This window comes from Lethenteron reissneri, unplaced genomic scaffold (assembly GCF_015708825.2).
Source record: "Lethenteron reissneri isolate LAM-NWPU_2019-01 unplaced genomic scaffold, ASM1570882v1 scaffold_1854, whole genome shotgun sequence".
Lineage (NCBI taxonomy): Eukaryota > Metazoa > Chordata > Hyperoartia > Petromyzontiformes > Petromyzontidae > Lethenteron > Lethenteron reissneri.
The window spans coordinates 1-19,833 of NW_026891613.1; the positions used below are offsets into that span (position 1 = coordinate 1).

The 19,833-nt window shown below is 56.5% G+C and overlaps 1 protein-coding gene across 1 annotated transcript; it reads right to left on the bottom strand.

The window, feature by feature from the left end:
- Window positions 1–7,150: 7,150 nt before the first annotated feature.
- On the bottom strand, window positions 7,151–19,609 carry LOC133339395 (inositol-pentakisphosphate 2-kinase-like; the record flags this gene model as incomplete). The annotated part of the gene is made up of 7 exons (XM_061547539.1): window positions 19,484–19,609; window positions 17,460–17,555; window positions 16,721–16,787; window positions 10,841–11,064; window positions 9,765–9,854; window positions 8,062–8,120; window positions 7,151–7,224 (listed from the first exon to the last, which is right to left on the bottom strand). Coding segments are annotated over exons 1-7 (685 nt in total), but the record flags the coding sequence as incomplete, so codon positions are not given.
- Between the last annotated feature and the right edge of the window lie 224 nt (window positions 19,610–19,833).

Here is a 19,833-nt window from a genome sequence, read left to right on the forward strand (position 1 = left end):
AGCTGTGTGGTGAGTTTAGTGCCAGTGAGCCGTGTGGTGAGTTTAGTGCCAGTGAGCTGTGTGGTGAGTTTAGTGCCAGTGCTGTGTGGTGGGTTTAGTGCCAGTGAACTGTGTGGTGAGTTAGTGCCAGTGAGCCGTCTGTGAGTTTAGTGTCAGTGAGCCGTGTGGTGAGTAGTGCCAGTGAGCCGTGTGGCGGTTAGTGCCAGTGAACCATGTGGTGAGTTTAGTGCCAGTGAGCCGTGTGGTGAGTTTAGTGCCAGTGAGCCGTGTGGAGAATTTAGTGCCAGTGAGCGTTGTGTGGTGAGTTTAGTGCCAGTGAGCCGTGTGGTGAGTTTAGTGACAGTGAGCCATCTGTGAGTTTAGTGCCAGTGAGCCGTGTGGAGAGTTTAGTGCCAGTGAGCCGTGTGTGAGTTTAGTGCAGTGAGCCGTGTTGTGGTGAGTTTAGTGCCAGTGAACAATGTGGTGAGTTTAGTGCCAGTGAGCGTGTGGTGAGTTTAGTGCCAGTGAGCTGTGTGGTGAGTTTAGTGCCAGTGAGCTGTGCGGTGACTTTTAGTGCCAGTGAGCCGTGTGGTGCGTTTAGTGCGAGTGAGCCATGTGGTGATTTTAGTGCCAGTGAACTGTGTGGTGAGTTTAGTGCCAGTGAGCTGTGCGGTGACTTTAGTGCCAGTGAGCCATGTGGTGAGTTTAGTGCCAGTGAACCATGTGGTGAGTTTAGTGCCAATGAGCGTGTGGTGAGTTTAGTGCCAGTGAACCATGTGTTGAGTTTAGTGCCAGTGAACCATGTGGTGAGTTTAGTGCCAGTGAACTATGTGGTGAGTTAGTGCCAGTGAGCTGTGTGGTGAGTTTAGTGCCAGTGAGCCGTGTGGTGAGTTTAGTGCCAGTGAGCCGTGTTGGTGAGTTTAGTGCCAGTGATCCGTGTGGAGAGTTTAGTAGTGCAGTGAGCCGGGTGTGGTGAGTTTAGTGCCAGTGAACCATGTGGTGAGTTTAGTGCCAGTGAGCTGTGTTGTGAGTTTAGTGCCAGTGAGCTGTGTGGTGAGTTTAGTGCCAGTGAGCTGTGGTGAGTTTAGTGCCAGTGACCATGTGTGAGATAGTGCCAGTGAGCCGTGTGGTGAGTTTAGTGCCAGTGAGCTGTGTGGTGAGTTTAGTGCCAGTGAGCTGTGTGGTGGGTTTAGTGCTAGTGAGCTGTGTGGTGACTTTAGTGCCAGTGAGCTGTACGGTGACTTTAGTGCCAGTGAGCCATGTGGTGAGTTTAGTGCCAGTGAACCTGTGGTGAGTTTAGTGCCAATGAGCCGTGTGGGTGAGTTTAGTGCCAGTGAACCATGTGTTGAGTTTAGGCCAGTGAAACCATGTGGTGAGTTTAGTGCCAGGGAAGCTGTGTGGAGAGTTTAGTGCCAGTGAGCCGTGTGGTGAGTTTAGTGCCAGTGAGCCGTGGTGGTGAGTTTAGTGCCAGTGAGCCGTGTGGGTGAGTTAGTGCCCCAGTGAGCCCGTGTGGTGAGTTTAGTGCCAGTGAGCTGTGTGGTGATAGTTTCGTCCAGTGAGCTGTGCGGTGACTTTAGTGCCAGTGAGCCGTGTGGTGATTTTAGGTGCCAGTGAAACCGTGTGGTGAGTTTAGTGCTAGGAGCTGTACGGTGACTTTCGTGCCAGTGACTTAGCCATGTGGTGAGTTTTAGTGCCAGTGAACCATATGTGAGTTTAGTGCCAATGAGCCGATGGTGAGTTTAGTGCCAGTGAAACCATATGTTGAGTTTAGTGCCAGTGAACCATGTGGTGAGTTTAGTGCCAGTGACTATGTGGTGAGTTTAGTGCCAGTGAGCCGTGTTGGTGAGTTTAGTGCCAGTGAGCTGTGTGGTGAGTTTAGTGCCAGTGATCGTGTGTGGTGAGTTTAGTGCCAGTGAACCATGTGGTGAGTTTAGTGCAGTGAACTGTGTGGAGAGTTTAGTGCAGTGAGCCGTGTGGTGAGTTTAGTGCCAGTGAACCATGTGGTGAGTATAGTGCCAGTGAGCCGTGTGGTGAGTTTAGTGCCAGTGAGCTGTGTGGTGAGTTTAGTGCCAGTGAGCGTGTGGGGTTTAGTGCAGTGAGCGTGTGGTGAGTTTAGTGCCAGTGATCCGTGTGGTGAGTTAGTGCCAGTGAACCATGTGGTGAGTTTAGTGCCAGTGAACTGTGTGGAGAGTTTAGTGCAGTGAGCCGTGTGGTGAGTTTAGTGCCAGTGAGCCGTGTGGGAGTTAGTGTCAGTGAACCGTGTGGTGAGTTTAGTGCCAGTGAGCGTGTTGCGAGTTTAGTGCCAGTGAGCCGTATGGTGAGTTTAGTGCCAGGAACTGTGTGGTGAGTTTAGTGCCAGTGAACTGTGTGGTGAGTTTAGTGCCAGTGAACATGTGGTGAGTTTAGTGCCAGTGAACTGTGTGGTGAGTTTAGTGCCAGTGAGCCGTATGGCGAGTTTAGTGCCAGTGAACTGTGTGGTGAGTTTAGTGCCAGTGAACTGTGGTGAGTTTAGTGCCAGTGAACCGTGTGTGGTGAGTTTAGTGCCAGTGAACTGTGTGGTGAGTTTAGTGCCAGTGAACTGTGGTGGTTGAGTTTAGTGCCAGTGAACTGTGTGGTGAGTTTAGTGCCAGTGAACCGTGTGGTGAGTTTAGTGCCAGTGAACTGTGTGGTGAGTTTAGTGCCAGTGAACTGTGTGGTGAGTTTAGTGCCAGTGAAACCGTGTGGTGAGTTTAGTGCCAGTGAACCGTGGTGGTGAGTTTAGTGCCAGTGAACCGTGTGGTGAGTTTAGTGCCAGTGAACTGTGTGGTGAGTTTAGTGCCAGTGAACTGTGTGGTGAGTTTAGTGCCAGTGAACTGTGTGGTGAGTTTAGTGCCATTGAGCCGTATGGTGAGTTTAGTGCCAGTGAACCGTGTGGTGAGTTTAGTGCCAGTGAACTGTGTGGTGAGTTTAGTGCCAGTGAACTGTGTGGTGAGTTTAGTGCCAGTGAACCGTGTGGTGAGTTTAGTGCCAGTGAGCCAACTGGTGAGTTTAGTGCCAGTGAACCGTGTGGTGAGTTTAGTGCCAGTGAACTGTGTGGTGAGTTTAGTGCCAGTGAACTGTGTGGTGAGTTTAGTGCCAGTGAACTGTGTGGTGAGTTTAGTGCCAGTGAACTGTGTGGTGAGTTTAGTGCCAGTGAGCCAACTGGTGAGTTTAGTGCCAGTGAGACGTGTGGTGAGTTTAGTGCCAGTGAGCTGTATGGTGACTTTAGTGCCAGTAAGCCGTGTGGTGAGTTCAGTGCCAGTGAGCCGTGTGGTAAGTTTAGTGCCAGTGAACCGTGTGGTGAGTTTAGTGCCAGTGAACCATCTGGTGAGTTTAGTGCCAGTGACCCGTGTGGTGAGTTTAGTGCCAGTGAGCCATGTGGTTAGTTTAGTGCCAGTGAGCCGTGTGGTGAGTTTAGTGCCAGTGAGCCGTGTGGTGAGTTTAGTGCCAGTGATCCGTGTGGTGAGTTTAGTGCCAGTGAACTGTGTGGAGAGTTTAGTGCAGTGAGCCGTGTGGTGAGTTTAGTGCCAGTGAGCCGTGTGGTGAGTTTAGTGCCAGTGAGCTGTGTGGTGAGTTTAGTGCCAGTGAGCTGTGTGGTGAGTTTAGTGCCAGTGAGCTGTGTGGTGGGTTTAGGTGCCAGTGAACTGTGTGGTGAGTTTAGTGCCAGTGAGCCGTCTGGTGAGTTTAGTGTCAGTGAGCCGTGTGGTGAAGTTTAGTGCCAGTGAGCCGGGTGTCGAGTTTAGTGCCAGTGAACCATGTGGTGAGTTTAGTGCCAGTGAGCAGTGTGGTGAGTTTAGTGCCAGTGAGCCGTGTGGAGAATTTAGTTGCCAGTGAGCCGTGTGTGAGTTTAGTGCCAGTGAGCCGTGTGGTGAGTTTAGTGCAGTGACCATGCTGGTGAGTTTAGTGCCAGTGAGCCGTGTGGAGAGTTTAGTGCCAGTGAGCCGTGTGGTGAGTTTAGTGCCAGTTGAGCCGTGTGGTGAGTTTAGTGCCAGTGAACATGTGGTGAGTTTAGTGCCAGTGAGCTGTGTGGGGAGTTTAGTGCCATGAGCTGTGTGGTGAGTTTAGTGCCAGTGAGCTGTGCGGTGACTTTAGTGCCAGTGAGCCGTGTGGTGAGTTTAGTGCGAGTGAGCCATGTGGTGATTTTAGTGCCAGTGAACTTGTGGTGAGTTTAGTGCCAGTGAGCTGTGCGGTGACTTTAGTGCCAGTGAGCCATGTGGTGAGTTTAGTGCCAGTGAACCATGTGGTGAGTTTAGTGCCAATGAGCCGTGTGGTGAGTTTAGTGCCAGTGAACCATGTGGTGAGTTTAGTGCCAGTGAACCATGTGGTGAGTTTAGTGCCAGTGAACTATGTGGTGAGTTTAGTGCCAGTGAGCTGTGTGGTGAGTTTAGTGCCAGTGAGCGTGTGGTGAGTTTAGTGCCAGTGAGCCGTGTGGGTGAGTTTAGTGCCGAGTGATCCGTGGTGGTGAGTTTTTTAGTGCCAGTGAACCATGTGGTGAGTTAGTGCCAGTGAACTGTGTGGAGAGGTTTAGGTGCAGTGAGCCGTGTGGTGAGTTTAGTGCCAGTGAACCATGTGGTGAGTTTAGTGCCAGTGAGCTGTGTTGTGAGTTTAGTGCCAGTGAGCTGTGTGGTGAGTTTAGTGGCCAGTGAGCTGTGTGGTGAGTTTAGTGCCAGTGAACCATGTGGTGAGTATAGTGCCAGTGAGCCGTGTGGTGAGTTAGTGCCAGTGAGCTGTGTGGTGAGTTTATGCCAGTGAGCTGTGTGGTGGGTTTAGTGCTAGTGAGCTGTGGTGGTGACTTTAGTGCCAGTGAGCTGTACGTGACTTTAGTGCCAGTGAGCCATGTGGGTGAGTTTAGTGCCAGTGAACCATGTGGTGAGTTTAGTGCCAATGAGCCGTGTGGTGAGTTTAGTGCCAGTGAACCATGTGTTGAGTTTTAGTGCCAGTGAACCATGTGGTGAGTTTAGTGCCAGTGAACTATGTGTGAGTTTAGTGCCAGTGAGCTGTGTGGTGAGTTTAGTGCCAGTGAGCCGTGTGGTGAGTTTAGTGCCAGTGAGCTGTGTGGTGAGTTTAGTGCCAGTGATCCGTGTGGTGAGTTAGTGCCAGTGAACCATGTGGTGAGTTTTAGTGCCAGTGAGCCGTGTGGTGAGTTTAGTTGCAGTGAGCTGTGTGGTGAGTTTAGTGCCAGTGAGCTGTGTGGTGGGTTTAGTGCTAGTGAGCTGTGTGGTGAGTTTAGTGCCAGTGAAACGTGTGGTGAGTTTAGTGCCAGTGAACCATGTGGTGAGTTTAGTGCCAGTGAGCTGTGTGGTGAGTTTAGTGCCAGTGAGCCGTGTGGTGAGTTTAGTGCCAGTGAGCTGTGTGGTGAGTTTAGTGCTAGTGAGCCGTGTGGTGAGTTTAGTGCCAGTGAACCGTGTGGTGAGTTTAGTGCCAGTGAGCTGTACGGTGACTTTAGTGCCAGTGAGCCATGTGGTGAGTTTAGTGCCAGTGAGCCGTGTGGTGAGTTTAGTGCGAGTGAACTGTGTGGAGAGTTTAGTGCGAGTGAGCCTTGTGGTCAGTTAGTGCCAATGAACCATGTGGTGAGTTTAATGCCAGTGAGCTGTGTGGTGAGTTTAGTGCCAGTGAGCCGTGTGATGAGTTTAGTGCCAGTGAGCTGTGTGGTGAGTTTAGTGCCAGTGAGCTGTGTGTGAGTTTAGTGCCAGTGAGCCGTGTGGTGAGTTTAGTGCCAGTGAGCTGTGTGGTGAGTTTAGTGCCAGTGAGCCGTGTGTGTGAGTTTAGTGCCAGTGAACCATGTGGTGAGTTTAGTGCCAGTGAGCTGTGTGTGAGTGTTAGTGCCAGTGAGCTGTGTGGTGAGTTTAGTGCCAGTGAGCCGTGTGGTGAGTTAGTGCCAGTGAACCATGTGGTGAGTTTAGTGCCAGTGAGCTGTGTGGTGAGTTTAGTGCCAGTGAGCTGTGTGGTGAGTTTAGTGCCAGTGAGCCGTGTGGTGAGTTTAGTGCCAGTGAACCGTGTGGTGAGTTTAGTGCCAGTGAGCCGTGTGGTGAGTTTAGTGCCAGTGAACCATGTGGCGAGTTTAGTGCCAGTGAGCCGTGTGGTGAGTTTAGTGCCAGTGAACCGTGTGGTGAGTTTAGTGCCAGTGAACTGTGTGGTGAGTTTAGTGCCAGTGAGCCATCTGGTGAGTTTCGTGCCAGTGAACTGTGTGGTGAGTTTAGTGCCAGTGAGCCGTGTGGTGAGTTTAGTGCCAGTGAACTGTGTGTGAGTTTAGTGCCAGTGAGCCGTGTGGTGAGTTTAGTGCCAGTGAACTGTGTGGTGAGTTTAGTGCCAGTGAGCCGTGTGGTGAGTTTAGTGCCAGTGAACTGTGTGGAGAGTTTAGTGCCAGTGAGCCGTGTGGTGTAGTGCCAGTGAACCATGTGGCGAGTTTAGTGCCAGTGAGCCGTGTGGTGAGTTTAGTGCCAGTGAGCTGTGTGGTGAGTTTAGTGCCAGTGAGCCATCTGGTGAGTTTTGTGCCAGTGAACTGTGTGGTGAGTTTAGTGACAGTGAGCCATGTGGTGAGTTTAGTGCCAGTGAACTGTGTGGTGAGTTTAGTGCCAGTGAGCCGTGTGGTGAGTTTAGTGCCAGTGAACTGTGTGGGTGAGTTTAGTGCCAGTGAGCCGTGTGGTGAGTTTAGTGCTAGTGAACCGTGTGGTGAGTTTAGTGCCAGTGAGCTGTGCGGTGACTTTAGTGCCATGGAGCCGTGTGGTGAGTTTAGTGCCAGTGAACCGTGTGGTGAGTTTAGTGCCAGTGAGCTGTACGGTGAGTTTAGTGCCAGTGAACCGTGTGGTGAGTTTAGTGCCAGTGGCCGTGTGGTGAGTTTAGTGCTAGTGAACCGTGTGGTGAGTTTAGTGCCATTGAACCGTGTGGTGAGTTTAGTGCCAGTGAGCTGTACGGTGAGTTTAGTGCCAGTGAACCGTGTGGTGAGTTTAGTGCCAGTGAGCCGTGTGGGTGAGTTTTAGTGCCAGTGAGCCATGTGGTGAGTTTAGTGCCAGTGAACTGTGTGTGAGTTTAGTGCTAGTGAGCCGTGTGGTGAGTTTAGTGCCAGTGAGCCGTGTGGTGAGTTTAGTGCCAGTGAGCCATGTGGTGAGCTTAGTGCTGATGAGCCATGTGGTGAGCTTAGGTCCAGCCTCACCTTGAACACCCTGAAGTTGTTCTGAGAATTCTTCATGAGGCTCCTGATTGGCAAAAGACATGCGGCTTCCGTCCCTGCAAAGCACACCGAGGCAGTCAGAGATCCCACCCCCACAGAGCGGCCCCTTCCGTCGTTGGTTGGGGCGAGCGAACATTTAGCGGCCAGCCCCGCTGTAGGCTGCAGAGAGAGCTGTTCTCGGTGCCACTTGCGAACAACCCAAGGCACGCCAGAAGATCCCCGAGGGTTTTGACCGTCTACGAAGCTGCTCGTGGTCTACCCTAAACCGCATCCGCTGCGCAAACCATGCCAGCAGCGGCAGATCCAGATACCCGATGATGCACAAATGGATCATTAAAAAACTCCCCTGTAGTAGTCTGGCGACTGTGGTCATCTGAGAGAGACCATGCAACGTATGACGACGCAACAACCTGAAGCAGAAACATCGCGGCGATAATGATTCATGGCTCCGCTGCTCCTAACGCGGTTATCTGGGCTTGACCACCTGAATGTGAAATTGTAGTCGGTGCTCCGCGTCCACATCAGCAGCCGTACGGAAGAAAAAGGGCCATCTTTCTCAGTGATCAGTGACGTGATGTCTCATCTTCGTCAATATCCAAGAAGTCAGAATCAACTCGGTCGCAGAGTCCACTCTCGCTTCTCGAACTCTGTCCTGAAGATGCTCGACGCAACTTCAAGGGGAACGCCGCACATATCGCGTAGCTGTTTAGACGTGGCTGTGAAAGTCGCCCTCCAACTCACCTGCGGTAAGTAAGTGGGTGAATAAGTGAGTGGGTGGGCGGGAGAGTGATTGGGTGAGCGGGAGTGATTGGGTGAGCGGGTGGGTGAGTGGACAAGTGGGTGAGTGACGGTGACGGCCGTGAGCAATGATGATTCGACGTGTGCGCACTCACCCCGAATAGAGGTCAAGAGGGCAGTAGTCGCTGACCTGCCGACACTTCCCGTTGGCGACCTGGGGAGAATGCAGAGGTCGCGCAGAGGTCACACGGAGATCACACGGAGATCACGCAGTGGTCACGGAGCAAGCGAGGGTCGCAAGAAGTGCCAGAGGCGGTGTGCGGCAAAGACAAAGATTCCCAGTGCAGCCTTAACCCCCACAAGGTTACGCGGGGAGGGGCGTGCGGTGGTCGTGTCACCATGGTTTTCTGCAGTGAGTAACAACGTCTTTAAAAACAGTGGCGCTACGTTTCTCTGAATAAGATTAACACTGAACAGCTTACGCGTTCCGACATTCAGTGGGGAATGGGGACACCCACCCACCCTGCACCTTGCAGACGTCTCGGGACGAGAAAAAGGGGAACAGAATGTTGGGGGCAAGTGCCGTTAGCGAGCAGCGCCTATGAAAGCCAGCACGGCACATGAGAGGGGTTGGGTGGCGAGCACCACGCCCGGCCGTCTTTGTCTCAATGGCGATGTTTACTACACACGGCACCAGGTACTCATGTGTGGCTGAGTCGACCTAGAGAAGGACAAGGACTGGTTCAAATAATCGTCACTGGTGCAGGTGGTGGCCGTGAACTGGAATCGAACTCGGGTCGCCGGGTTCGCAGTGCAGTGCACTAACCGCTGCATTACCGTTTCTGAAAGTAACGATCCTAGCACCTCCAGCAACCGCGGCATCAGTACAACGCACGTGTGCCCGCGCGCGTGCATGCATCTGGCAAAAACAACCCCCTACATCGTCGGCGGTGCTGGACGGTAACGCCGTGATGGCTGTGAGCAATGCCACAGGGGTGGGAAAGCTGATTCTAATAATGGCGCTCGAAGCCACCACATCGGAGACTCAACCCGTACCCTCGGGGTTCCTCCAGAAATGGCGAAAAGCCATTGCGAGTGGCCACGTGGAATGTTCGAACGCTCACTCTGTCAGGAGCTGGACTGGTACAACCTGGATCTCTGTGATATTCAGGAGGTCCGGTGGACTGGTTCTGGCTCCAGTCACTATGAGGGGTGGATAGTCCTCTACTCGGGACAGGCAACTGCCAAACAACAAGGAGTGGCTCTTCTTCTGAACAAACGAATGAAGGGGGCCTTCTGGTACTGTCCCTGATATTTAACACGTTTTAGTTTTTCCTTCGGACGATCACTCGCTACTTTATAATCACGACGATCGCAATGCAAACATCCCCACCCTATCCAGGCAGGCCAACACATTACCATGGCAAAACGCACCATAATATCCAACTGGAAAGAGCACGTACTCGCCCCACCAACCCTCCCCAATCTAGCCCCCACATCACTGCAGGTATGGGCCGATGCATTGTCAAAAATAGCCGCGATAGAACATCTACGTGAAAAGTTAAGCGGCAGAGAGGAAGCGTATCACCAAAATTTGGAACCCCTCCACAGGTTTGGGGCGCTATGGCGGTGAGATATTACCGCCCTCGCCTGGTATGCAGGAGGTCGTGGGTTCGATCCCGACCCTAACACCTGCTATATATTTGGAGTTTGTGTGTGTCTCTCTCTCTCATCACGATGGCTAGGAGATGTTAACTACTTGCCTGGTATGCAGGAGATCATGGGTTTGATCCCGACGCCTGCTTTATATATTTGGAGTTTGCGTGTCTCTCTCTCCCCCCGTGGCAGGCGCTCTCACCTTGAGGTACTGCTGCATGCAGTAGCGGCACACGCGGCGCTTCAGAGGATTCACCACGCTTGCCGCGCCGGGCAGGAAGCCACACTTGGGCTGCACCAACGCACACAGACAAAGATCCCCCGCGTAACCTTAACAGACTGTTGGGGCAAGTTTGGCGGGAATGGCACACGAAAAGAGGGTGGCCAGCACCACCCACGCCTGACCGTCTTTTGTCTCCCCAGTAGCGATGTTTTACAGACCACACCAGGTACTCATTTGAGGCTGAGTTGACCAAAGGGAGGCCCAGGAATGGTTCAAATAAACGTCATTGGTGTTGTCCATGAGCGGGAATAGGAACTCGGGTTGCTGGGTTCATAGCGCAAAACGCCAACTGCTACACTACCGCTCTGCACACACACAAAAATCCCCCCGTATAGCCTGAACACTGTTGGGGCAAGTGCTGTTAGCGAGAACCTATGAAGGCTGGCACGGCACACGAGAGGGTTGGATGGCAAGCATCACGCCCGGCCGCCTTTGTCAACCTCGTGACAATGTTTACACACCGCGCCAAGTACTCATATGAGGCTGAGTCGACCTAGGGGAGGCCCAGGACCAGTTCAGATAATCTTCACTGGTATTGGTGGTGGCCGTGAGCGGGAATCGAACTCGGGTCGCCATGTTCGTAGCGCAGCTCGCTAACCGCTACACTTACCGCTGACCCGTACACACACATACACACGTGCACACACCCACACACGTTCACACACACACACACGTGCGCACACACACACACGTGCGCACACACACACACACACGTGCACACACAGACACACACGTGCACACACCCACACACGTGCACACACCCACACACGTTCACACACACACACACACACGTGCACACACACGTGCACACACCCACACACGTTCACACACACACACACGTGCACACACACACACGTGCACACACCCACACACGTTCACACACATACACACGTGCACACACCCACACACGTACACACACATACACACGTGCACACACCCACACACGTTCACACACACACACACGTGCACACACACACACGTGCACACACACGCACTTTTATCTCGATGCAGAATGTGGGGATCTCGCTGGGTGGAGGTGGTGGTGGCGGCGGCGGCAAGGGGGGCAGCTGCTGCCCTCTGGTCGCCGGCGGGGGACCCTGCTGCGTTGGCGTCGGTGGCGCTGGTGTGGGCAAGGTGGTCCCGCTCTGCAGGCGCGTCAGGTTGGGCAGCCGCACGGCCAGGCCACTCCACTCGTCCAGGCGCGAGTCGTGCCGAGACTCTGCCGGGAAATGGCGCCCACTCGCTCGGATCGCCGGAAACGGCTCATCACGACTCCTCACGGCTCACCGCGGCTCACCGCGGCTCACCGCGGCTCCTCGCGGCTCCTCGCGGCTCACCGCGGCTCCTCGCGGCTCACCGCGACTCCTCGCGACTCATCACGGCTCACCACGGCTCACCACGACTCACAACGGCTCACCACGACTCACCACAACTCACCACGGCTCATCACGGCTCATCACGGCTCATCAGGACTCACCACGGCTCACCACGGCTCACCACGACTCACCACAACTCACCACGGCTCATCACGGCTCATCACGACTCATCACGACTCATCACGGCTCATCACGACTCATCACGACTCACGGCTCATCGCGGCTCATCGCGGCTCATCGCGACTCATCGCGACTCCTCGCGGCTCACGGCTCACCACGACTCACCACGGCTCACCACGGCTCACCACGGCTCACCACGGCTCACCACGGCTCACCACGGCTCACCACGGCTCACCACGGCTCACCACGGCTCATCACGGCTCACCACGACTCACCACGACTCACCACGGCTCACCACGGCTCACCACGACTCACCACGGCTCCTCACGACTCATCACGGCTCATCACGGCTCATCACAACTCAACACGGCTCATCACGGCTCATCACGACTCATCACAGCTCCTCACAAGCTCACGACTCATCACGACTCATCACGGCTCCTCACGACTCATCACGACTCATCACGACTCATCACGGCTCATCACGACTCATCACGACTCATCACGGCTCCTCACAAGCTCACGACTCATCACGACTCATCACGACTCATCACGACTCATCACGGCTCCTCACAAGCTCACGGCTCATCACGACTCATCACGGCTCATCACGACTCATCACGGCTCCTCACGACTCATCACGACTCATCACGACTCATCACGGCTCATCACGGCTCATCACGACTCATCACGGCTCCTCACAAGCTCACGGCTCATCACGGCTCATCACGACTCATCACGGCTCACCACGGCTCACCACGGCTCATCACGGCTCCTCACGACTCATCACGGCTCACCACGGCTCATCACGGCTCACCACGACTCACCACGACTCACCACGGCTCATCACGGCTCATCACGACTAATCACGGCTCATCACAACTCATCACGGCTCATCACGGCTCATCACGGCTCCTCACGACTCATCACGGCTCACCACGGCTCCTCACGGCTCACCACGGCTCACCACGACTCACCACGGCTCACCACGGCTCCTCACGACTCATCACGGCTCACCACGGCTCACCACGACTCACCACGACTCACCACGGCTCACCACGACTCATCACGACTCATAACGGCTCATCACGGCTCATCACGGCTCATCACGGCTCACCACGACTCCTCACGACTCATCACGACTCATCACGGCTCATCACGGCTCACCACGGCTCATCACGGCTCACCACGACTCATCACGGCTCACCACGACTCACCACGACTCATCACGGCTCACCATGGCTCACCACGACTCATCACGGCTCCTCACAAGCTCACGGCTCATCACGACTCATCACGGCTCATCACGACTCATCAGGACTCATCACGGCTCATCACGACTCATCACGGCTCCTCACGACTCATCACGACTCATCACGGCTCATCACGGCTCATCACGGCTCACCACGACTCACCACGGCTCATCACGACTCATCACGGCTCATCACGACTCATCACGGCTCACCACGGCTCCTCACGACTCACCACGGCTCACCACGACTCACCACGGCTCACCACGGCTCCTCACGACTCATCACGGCTCACCACGGCTCACCACGACTCACCACGGCTCACCACGACTCACCACGGCTCACCACGGCTCATCACGGCTCATCACGGCTCATCACGGCTCACCACGACTCCTCACGACTCATCACGACTCATCACGGCTCATCACGGCTCACCACGACTCACCACAACTCATCACGGCTCACCACGACTCACCACGACTCATCACGGCTCACCATGGCTCACCACGACTCATCACGACTCATCACGGCTCCTCACAAGCTCACGGCTCATCACGACTCATCACGGCTCATCACGGCTCATCACGACTCATCACGGCTCCTCACGACTCATCACGACTCATCACGGCTCATCACGGCTCATCACGGCTCATCACGACTCATCACGACTCATCACGACTCCTCACAAGCTCACAGCTCATCACGGCTCATCACGGCTCATCACGACTCATCACGGCTCACCACGGCTCACCACGGCTCACCACGGCTCACCACGGCTCCTCACGGCTCCTCACGACTCACCACGACTCACCACGACTCACCACGACTCACCACGACTCACCACGACTCACCACGACTCACCACGACTCACCACGGCTCCTCACGGCTCACCACGACTCACCACGACTCATCACGACTCATCACGACTCATCACGGCTCCTCGCGGCTCACGGCTCCTCACGGCTCGTCGCTCATGGCTCGCGGCTTCTCAAGATGGCTCGAAGCTCTTATAGCGCCTCGTGGCGGCTCCTCATGTCAGTGGCGGGCCATCTCCAAATGGGACCCGAGCCTCCATTCCGCTCATAACTGAAGCGACCTCACCCCCATTGTATCGATTCTGCTCGAGGTCGATCCGACAGCCAGGTTAAGGGTGTCGATTAATCGGACCGCCAAGCGCGGCGTCGATTCACTAGCAAGCAATGCGCACAAATCGAGCCGTAACTTGACCCCCCCCCCCCCCCCCCGTTTGATTGGCTCGCAGTGCATTGTGGAGGAACCACGGATGGGCAGGAAGGCGGCAGCTGCAGCAGAATCAAGCTCTGCCATCCTCTACATACAACATTGTGAGGGGTGAGGGGACTCTCTAGGGGGCTCTCTGGGAGGGCTCTCTGGGGGGGCTCTCTGGGGGGGCTCTCTGGGGGGGCTCTCTAGGGGGGCTCTCTGGGGGGGCTCTCTGGGGGGGCTCTCTGGGGGGGCTCTCTGGGGGGGCTCTCTAAGGGGGGTTTCTCTGGGGGGGGCTCTCTGGGGGGGCTCTCTGGGGGGGCTCTCTAAGGGGGGCTCTCTAGGGGGGCTCTCTGGGGGGCTCTCTGGTGGCTCGTCTGGGGGGGGCTCTCCTAATGGGGGGGGCTCTCTAGGGGGGCTCTCTGGGGGGCTCTCTGGGGGGGCTCTCTGGGGGGGCTCTCTGGGGGGGCTCTCTGGGGGGCTCTCTGGGGGGGCTCTCTGGGGGGGCTCTCTGGGGGGGCTCCTCTGGGGGGGCTCTATCTGGGGGGCTCTCTGGGGGGCTCTCTGGGGGGCTCTCTGGGGGGGGCTCTCTAGGGGGGCTCTCTAGGGGGGCTCTCTAGGGGGGCTCTCTAGGGGGGGCTCTCTGTGGGGCTCTCTAGGGGGCTCTCTGGGGGGGCTGTGTGGGGGGCTCTCTGGGGGGGCTCTCTAAGGGAGCTCTCTAGGGGGGCTCTCTGGGGAGGCTCTCTGGGGGGGCTCTCTAAGGGAGCTCTCCTGGGGGGGCTCTCTGGGGGGGCTCTCTGGGGGGGGCTCTCCAGGGGGGCTCTCCGGGGGGCTCTCTGTGGGGCTCTCTAAGGGGGGCTCTCTAGGGGGCTCTCTGGGGGGCTCTCTGGGGGCTCTCTGGGGGGGCTCTCTGGGGGGGCTCTCTAAGAGGGGCTCTCTAGGGGGGGCTCTCTGGGGGGGCTCTCTAGGGGGGGCTGCTCTGGGGGGCTCTCTGGGGGGGCTCTCTGGGGGGGCTCTCTAAGGGGGCTCTCTAGGGGGGCTTTCTGGGGGGGCTCTCTAGGGGGGCTCTCTGGGGGGGCTGTGTGGGGGGGCTCTCTGGGGGGGCTCTCTAAGGGAGCTCTCTAGGGGGCTCTCTGGGGGGGCTCTCTGGGGGGGCTCTCTAAGGGAGCTCTCTGGGGGGGCTCTCTGGGGGGGCTCTCTGGGGGGGCTCTCCGGGGGGGCTCTCCGGGGGGGCTCTCATGGGGGGGCTCTCTAAGGGGGCTCTCTAGGGGGCTCTCTGGGGGGGCTCTCTAGGGGGGCTCTCTGGGGGGCTCTCTAGGGGGGCTCTCTGGGGGCTCTCCTGGGGGGGGCTCTCTAGGGGGGCTCTCTAGGGGGGGCTCTCTAGGGGGGCTCTCTGGGGGGGGCTCTCTAGGGGGGCTCTCTGGGGGGCTCTCTGGGGGGCTCTCTAGGGGGGCTCTCTGGGGGGCTGTGTGGGGGGGCTCTCTGGGGGGGCTCTCTAGGGGGGCTCTCTAGGGGGGCTCTCTAGGGGGGCTCTATGGGGGGGCTCTCTAGGGGGGGCTCTCTGGGGGGGCTGTGTGGGGGGGCTCTCTGGGGGGGCTCTCTAGGGGGGCTCTCTAAGGGAGCTCTCTGTGGGGGCTCTCTGGGGGGCTTCTCTGGGGGGGCTCTCTGGGGGGTTGGGGGGCTCGGCTGGAGGGGCTCTTCTGGGGGGGCTCTCTGGGGGGGCTCTCTGGGGGGGACCTCTCTGGGGGGGACCTCTCTGGGGGGCTCTCTGGGGGGGCTCTCTGGGGGGGCTCTCTGGGGGGCTCTCTAGGGGGCTCTCTGGGGGGCTCTCTGGGGAGGCTCTCTAAGGGAGCTCTCTGGGGGGGGCTCTCTGGGGGGCTCTCTAGGGGGCTCTCTAGGGGGGCTCTCTAGGGGGGGCTCTCTGGGGGGTGCTGTGTGGGGTGGGGCTCTCAGGGGGGCTGTGTGGGGGGGCTCTCTGGGGGGCCTCTCTGGGGGGGGCTCTCTGGGGGGGCTCTCTAAGGGAGCTCTCTAGGGGGGCTCTCGGGGGTTGGGGCCTCCTGGGGGGGCTCTCTGGGGGGGCTGTGTGGGGGGGCTCTCTGGGGGGGCTCTGGGGGGGCTCTCTAGGGGGGCTCTCTAAGGGAGCTCTCTGGGGGGGCTCTCTAGGGTGGGCTCTCTAGGGGGGCTCTCTGGAGGGGCTCTCTGGATGGGCTCTCTAAGGGAGCTCTCTGGGGGGGCTCTCTAGGGGGGCTCTCTGGGGGGGCTGTGTGGGGGGGCTCTCTGGGGGGGCTGTGTGGGGGGGCTCTCTGGGGGGCTGTGTGGGGGGGCTCTCTGGGGGGCTCTCTAGGGGGGCTCTCTAGGGGGCTCTCTGGGTGGGCTCTCTGGGGGGGCTCTCTAAGGGAGCTCTCTAGGGGGGCTTCTCTGGGGGGGCTCTCTGGGGGGAGCTCCTGGGGGGGCTGTGTGGGGGGGCTCTCTGGGGGTGCTCTCTGGGGGGGCTCTCTAGGGGGGCTCTCTAAGGGAGCTCTCTGGGGGGGCTCTCTGGGGGGCTCTCCTGGGGGGGGCTCTCTGGGGGGGCTCTCTGGGGGGGCTCTCTGGGGGGGCTCTCCAGGGGGGCTCTCAGGGGGGGCTCTCAGGGGGGGGCTCTCTGGGGGGGCTCTCCAGGGGGGCTCTCAGGGGGGGCTCTCTGGGGGGGCTCTGGGGGGGCTCTTCAGGGGGGCTCTCAGGGGGGGCTCTCGGGGGGGCTCTGTGGGGGGGCTCTCTGGGGGGGCTGTGTGGGGGGGCTCTCTGGGGGGGCTCCAGGGGGGCTCTCAGGGGGGGCTCTCTGGGGGGGCTCTCTGGGGGGCTGTGTGGGGGGGCTCTCTGGGGGGGCTGGTGGGGGGGCTCTCTAGGGGAGCTGTGTAGTGCTCCTCACCGGGCCGCGCCGACTCGATCTGCACGGCCAGGCTCCGGGCAAAGCTTCGGGGCACCGACACCACCTCCTGTGGCACAGACGGGGCACAGACGGGGCACAGACGGGGCACAGACGGGGCACAGACGGGACACAGATGGGGCACAGACGGGACAGAAGGACACAGAGGGGCACAGACGGGGCACAGACGGGGCACAGACGGGGCACAGACGGGACACAGACGGGACACAGGCGGGACACAGACGGGCACAAGACCGGTAACACAGAGGGACACAGAGTGCACAAAGGGGCAACAGACGGGGCACAGACGGGGCAACAGCGTACGGGACACAGACAAAGAGGGACACAGACGAGGCACAGACATGGCACAGACACGGGCACACAGACGGGACACAGACGGCACAGACGGGACAGGACAGACGGTACACAGAAACGGGACAAACAGACGGGACACAGGATGGGCACACATGAGGGACACAGAGAAACACAGACGGGACACCAGACGGAGGGCACAGACGGGACACAGACGGGACACAGACGGGACACAGGACCGGGGCACAGAACGGGACAACAGACTGGGCACAAGATGGGGCAACAGACGGGGCACAGCACGGGGCATACACGGGACACAGAGGGGGACACAGAGGGACATGGCGTGGGTGAGCTGACAGGGACGGACAGTAGGGCGTGGGGGTGAGAGGAAGGGACGGCTTCGCAAGCTACGCGTCACCGCGCTCCGTACCCCGGCATGGACGAAGTTCTTCCCCAGTAGCGGCGCCATGATGCTGCCGGTGTACACGATGGTGCTGTCTAGGACGGCAGGCAGGGCACCCAGCATCTACAAGCAGGGCGCACGGGGTGGGCACGCGGAGGGCATTTGGTGGGGTACGCATCTCCAGCAGTCTCAGGTTGCACTGTGGGTCTACAGTGAGGGAAAAAGTATTTGATCCCCTGCTGATTTTGTACGTTTGCCCAATGACAAAAAAATGATCAGTCTATAATTTTAATGGTAGTTTTATTTGAACAGTTAGAGACAGAATAACAACAACAAAATCCAGAAAAACGCATGTCAAAAATGTTATAAATTGATTTGCATTTTAATGAGAGAAATAAGTATTTGACCCCCTCTTAATCAGAAAGATTTCTGGCTCTCAGGTGTCTTTTATACAGGTAACGAACTGAGATTAGGAGCACACTCTTAAAGGGAGTGCTCCTAATCTCAGCTTGTTACCTGTATAAAAGACACCTGTTCACAGAAGCAATCAATCAATCAGATTCCACCACCATGGCCAAGACCAAAAACTCTCCAAGGATGTCAGGGACAAGATTGTAGACCTACACAAGGCTGGAATGGGCTACAAGACCATCGCCAAGCAGCTCGGTGAGAAGGTGACAACAGTTGGTGCGATTATTCCCGAATGGAAGAACACAAAAGACTGTCAACCTCCCTCGGCCTGGGGCTCCATGCAAGATCTCACCTCGTGGAGATGCAATGATCATGAGAACGGTGAGGAATCAGCCCAGAACTACACGAGAGGATCTTGTCAATGATCTCAAGGCAGCTGGGACCATAGTCACCAAGAAAACAGTTGGTAACACACTACGCCGTGGAAAGACTGAAATCCTGCAGTGCCCGCAAGGTCCCCAGCTCAAGAAAGCACATATACATGTCCGTCTGAAGTTTGCCAATGAACATCTGAATGATTCAGAGGACAACTGGGTGAAAGTGTTGTGGTCAGATGAGACCAAAATGGAGCTCTTTGGCATCAACTCAACCTCGCCGTGTTTGGAGGAGGAGGAATGCTGCCTATGACCCCAAGAACACCATTCCCACCGTTAAACATGGAGGTGGAAACATTATGCTTTGGAGGTGTTTTTCTGCTAAGGGGACAGGACACTTCACCGCATCAAAGGGACGATGGAAGGGATCATGTACCATCAAATCTTGGGTGAGAACCTCCTTCCCTCAGCCAGGGCATTGAAAATGGGTCGTGGATGGGTATTCCAGCATGACAATGACCAAAAACACACGGCCAAGGCAACAAAGGAGTGGCTCAAGAAGAAGCACATTAAGGTCCTGGAGTGGCCTAGCTAGTCTCCAGACCTTAATCCCATAGAAAACCTGTGGAGGGAGACTGAAGGTTCGAGTTGCCAAACGTCAGCCTTGAAACCTTAATGACTTGGAGAAGATCTGCAAAGAGGAGTGGGACAAAATCCCTCCTGAGATGCGTGCAAACCTGGTGGCAACTACAAAAAACGTCTGACCTCTGTGATTGCCACCAAGGGTTTTGCCACCAAGTACTAAGTCATGTTTTGCAGAGGGGTCAAATACTTATTTCCCTCATTAAAATGCAAATCAATTTATAACATTTTTGACATGCGTTTTTCTGGATTTTGTTGTTGTATTCTGTCTCTCACTGTTCAAATAAACCTACCATTAAAATTATAGACTGATCATTTCTTTGTCAGTGGGCAAACGTACAAAATCATCAGGGAATCAAATACTTTTTTTCCCTCACTGTATGTGAGTCTATGGGTCCTATGTGTGAGTCTATGGGTCTGTGTCTGAGTCTATAGGTTCTGTTTGAGTATAATGGGTCTCTGTGCATTTCTAAACGCAAAGATATTCGATTCGGCGTGGTCCATATTTCGCGAACATGGAGAATGGAGGGCATAACTGGTCGAGAAGACGCGGAGATTCATGTGGAGCGACAGACCAGGTAGCTTCTACACAGCGTTAGGCAGTAGATACATTCACACATTCACCTTGTTGCCATGTGCAGCATTCACGGGGAACTTGAGAAACTTGAGGACCTCCTTCCCCTGCAACAACATCGTCATAACGACATCATCCCCACGACTTCCTCACATCTTCAACGTCACAACATTTTCATCGTCACCACGACTTTGTCACCACAACATCATCTCAACATCTTCATCGTCACGACATTGTCACCACGACATCGTCACAACATCTTCATCAATACCACATTGTCACAACAACATCGTCACCACGACATCGTCACCACGCCATCATGTGCGGATGAGGGATTTACCGATTTGCGGATTTTTCCAAGAACATAACCAGAGCCACTGCGACGAGCCAGGGTTGCTGG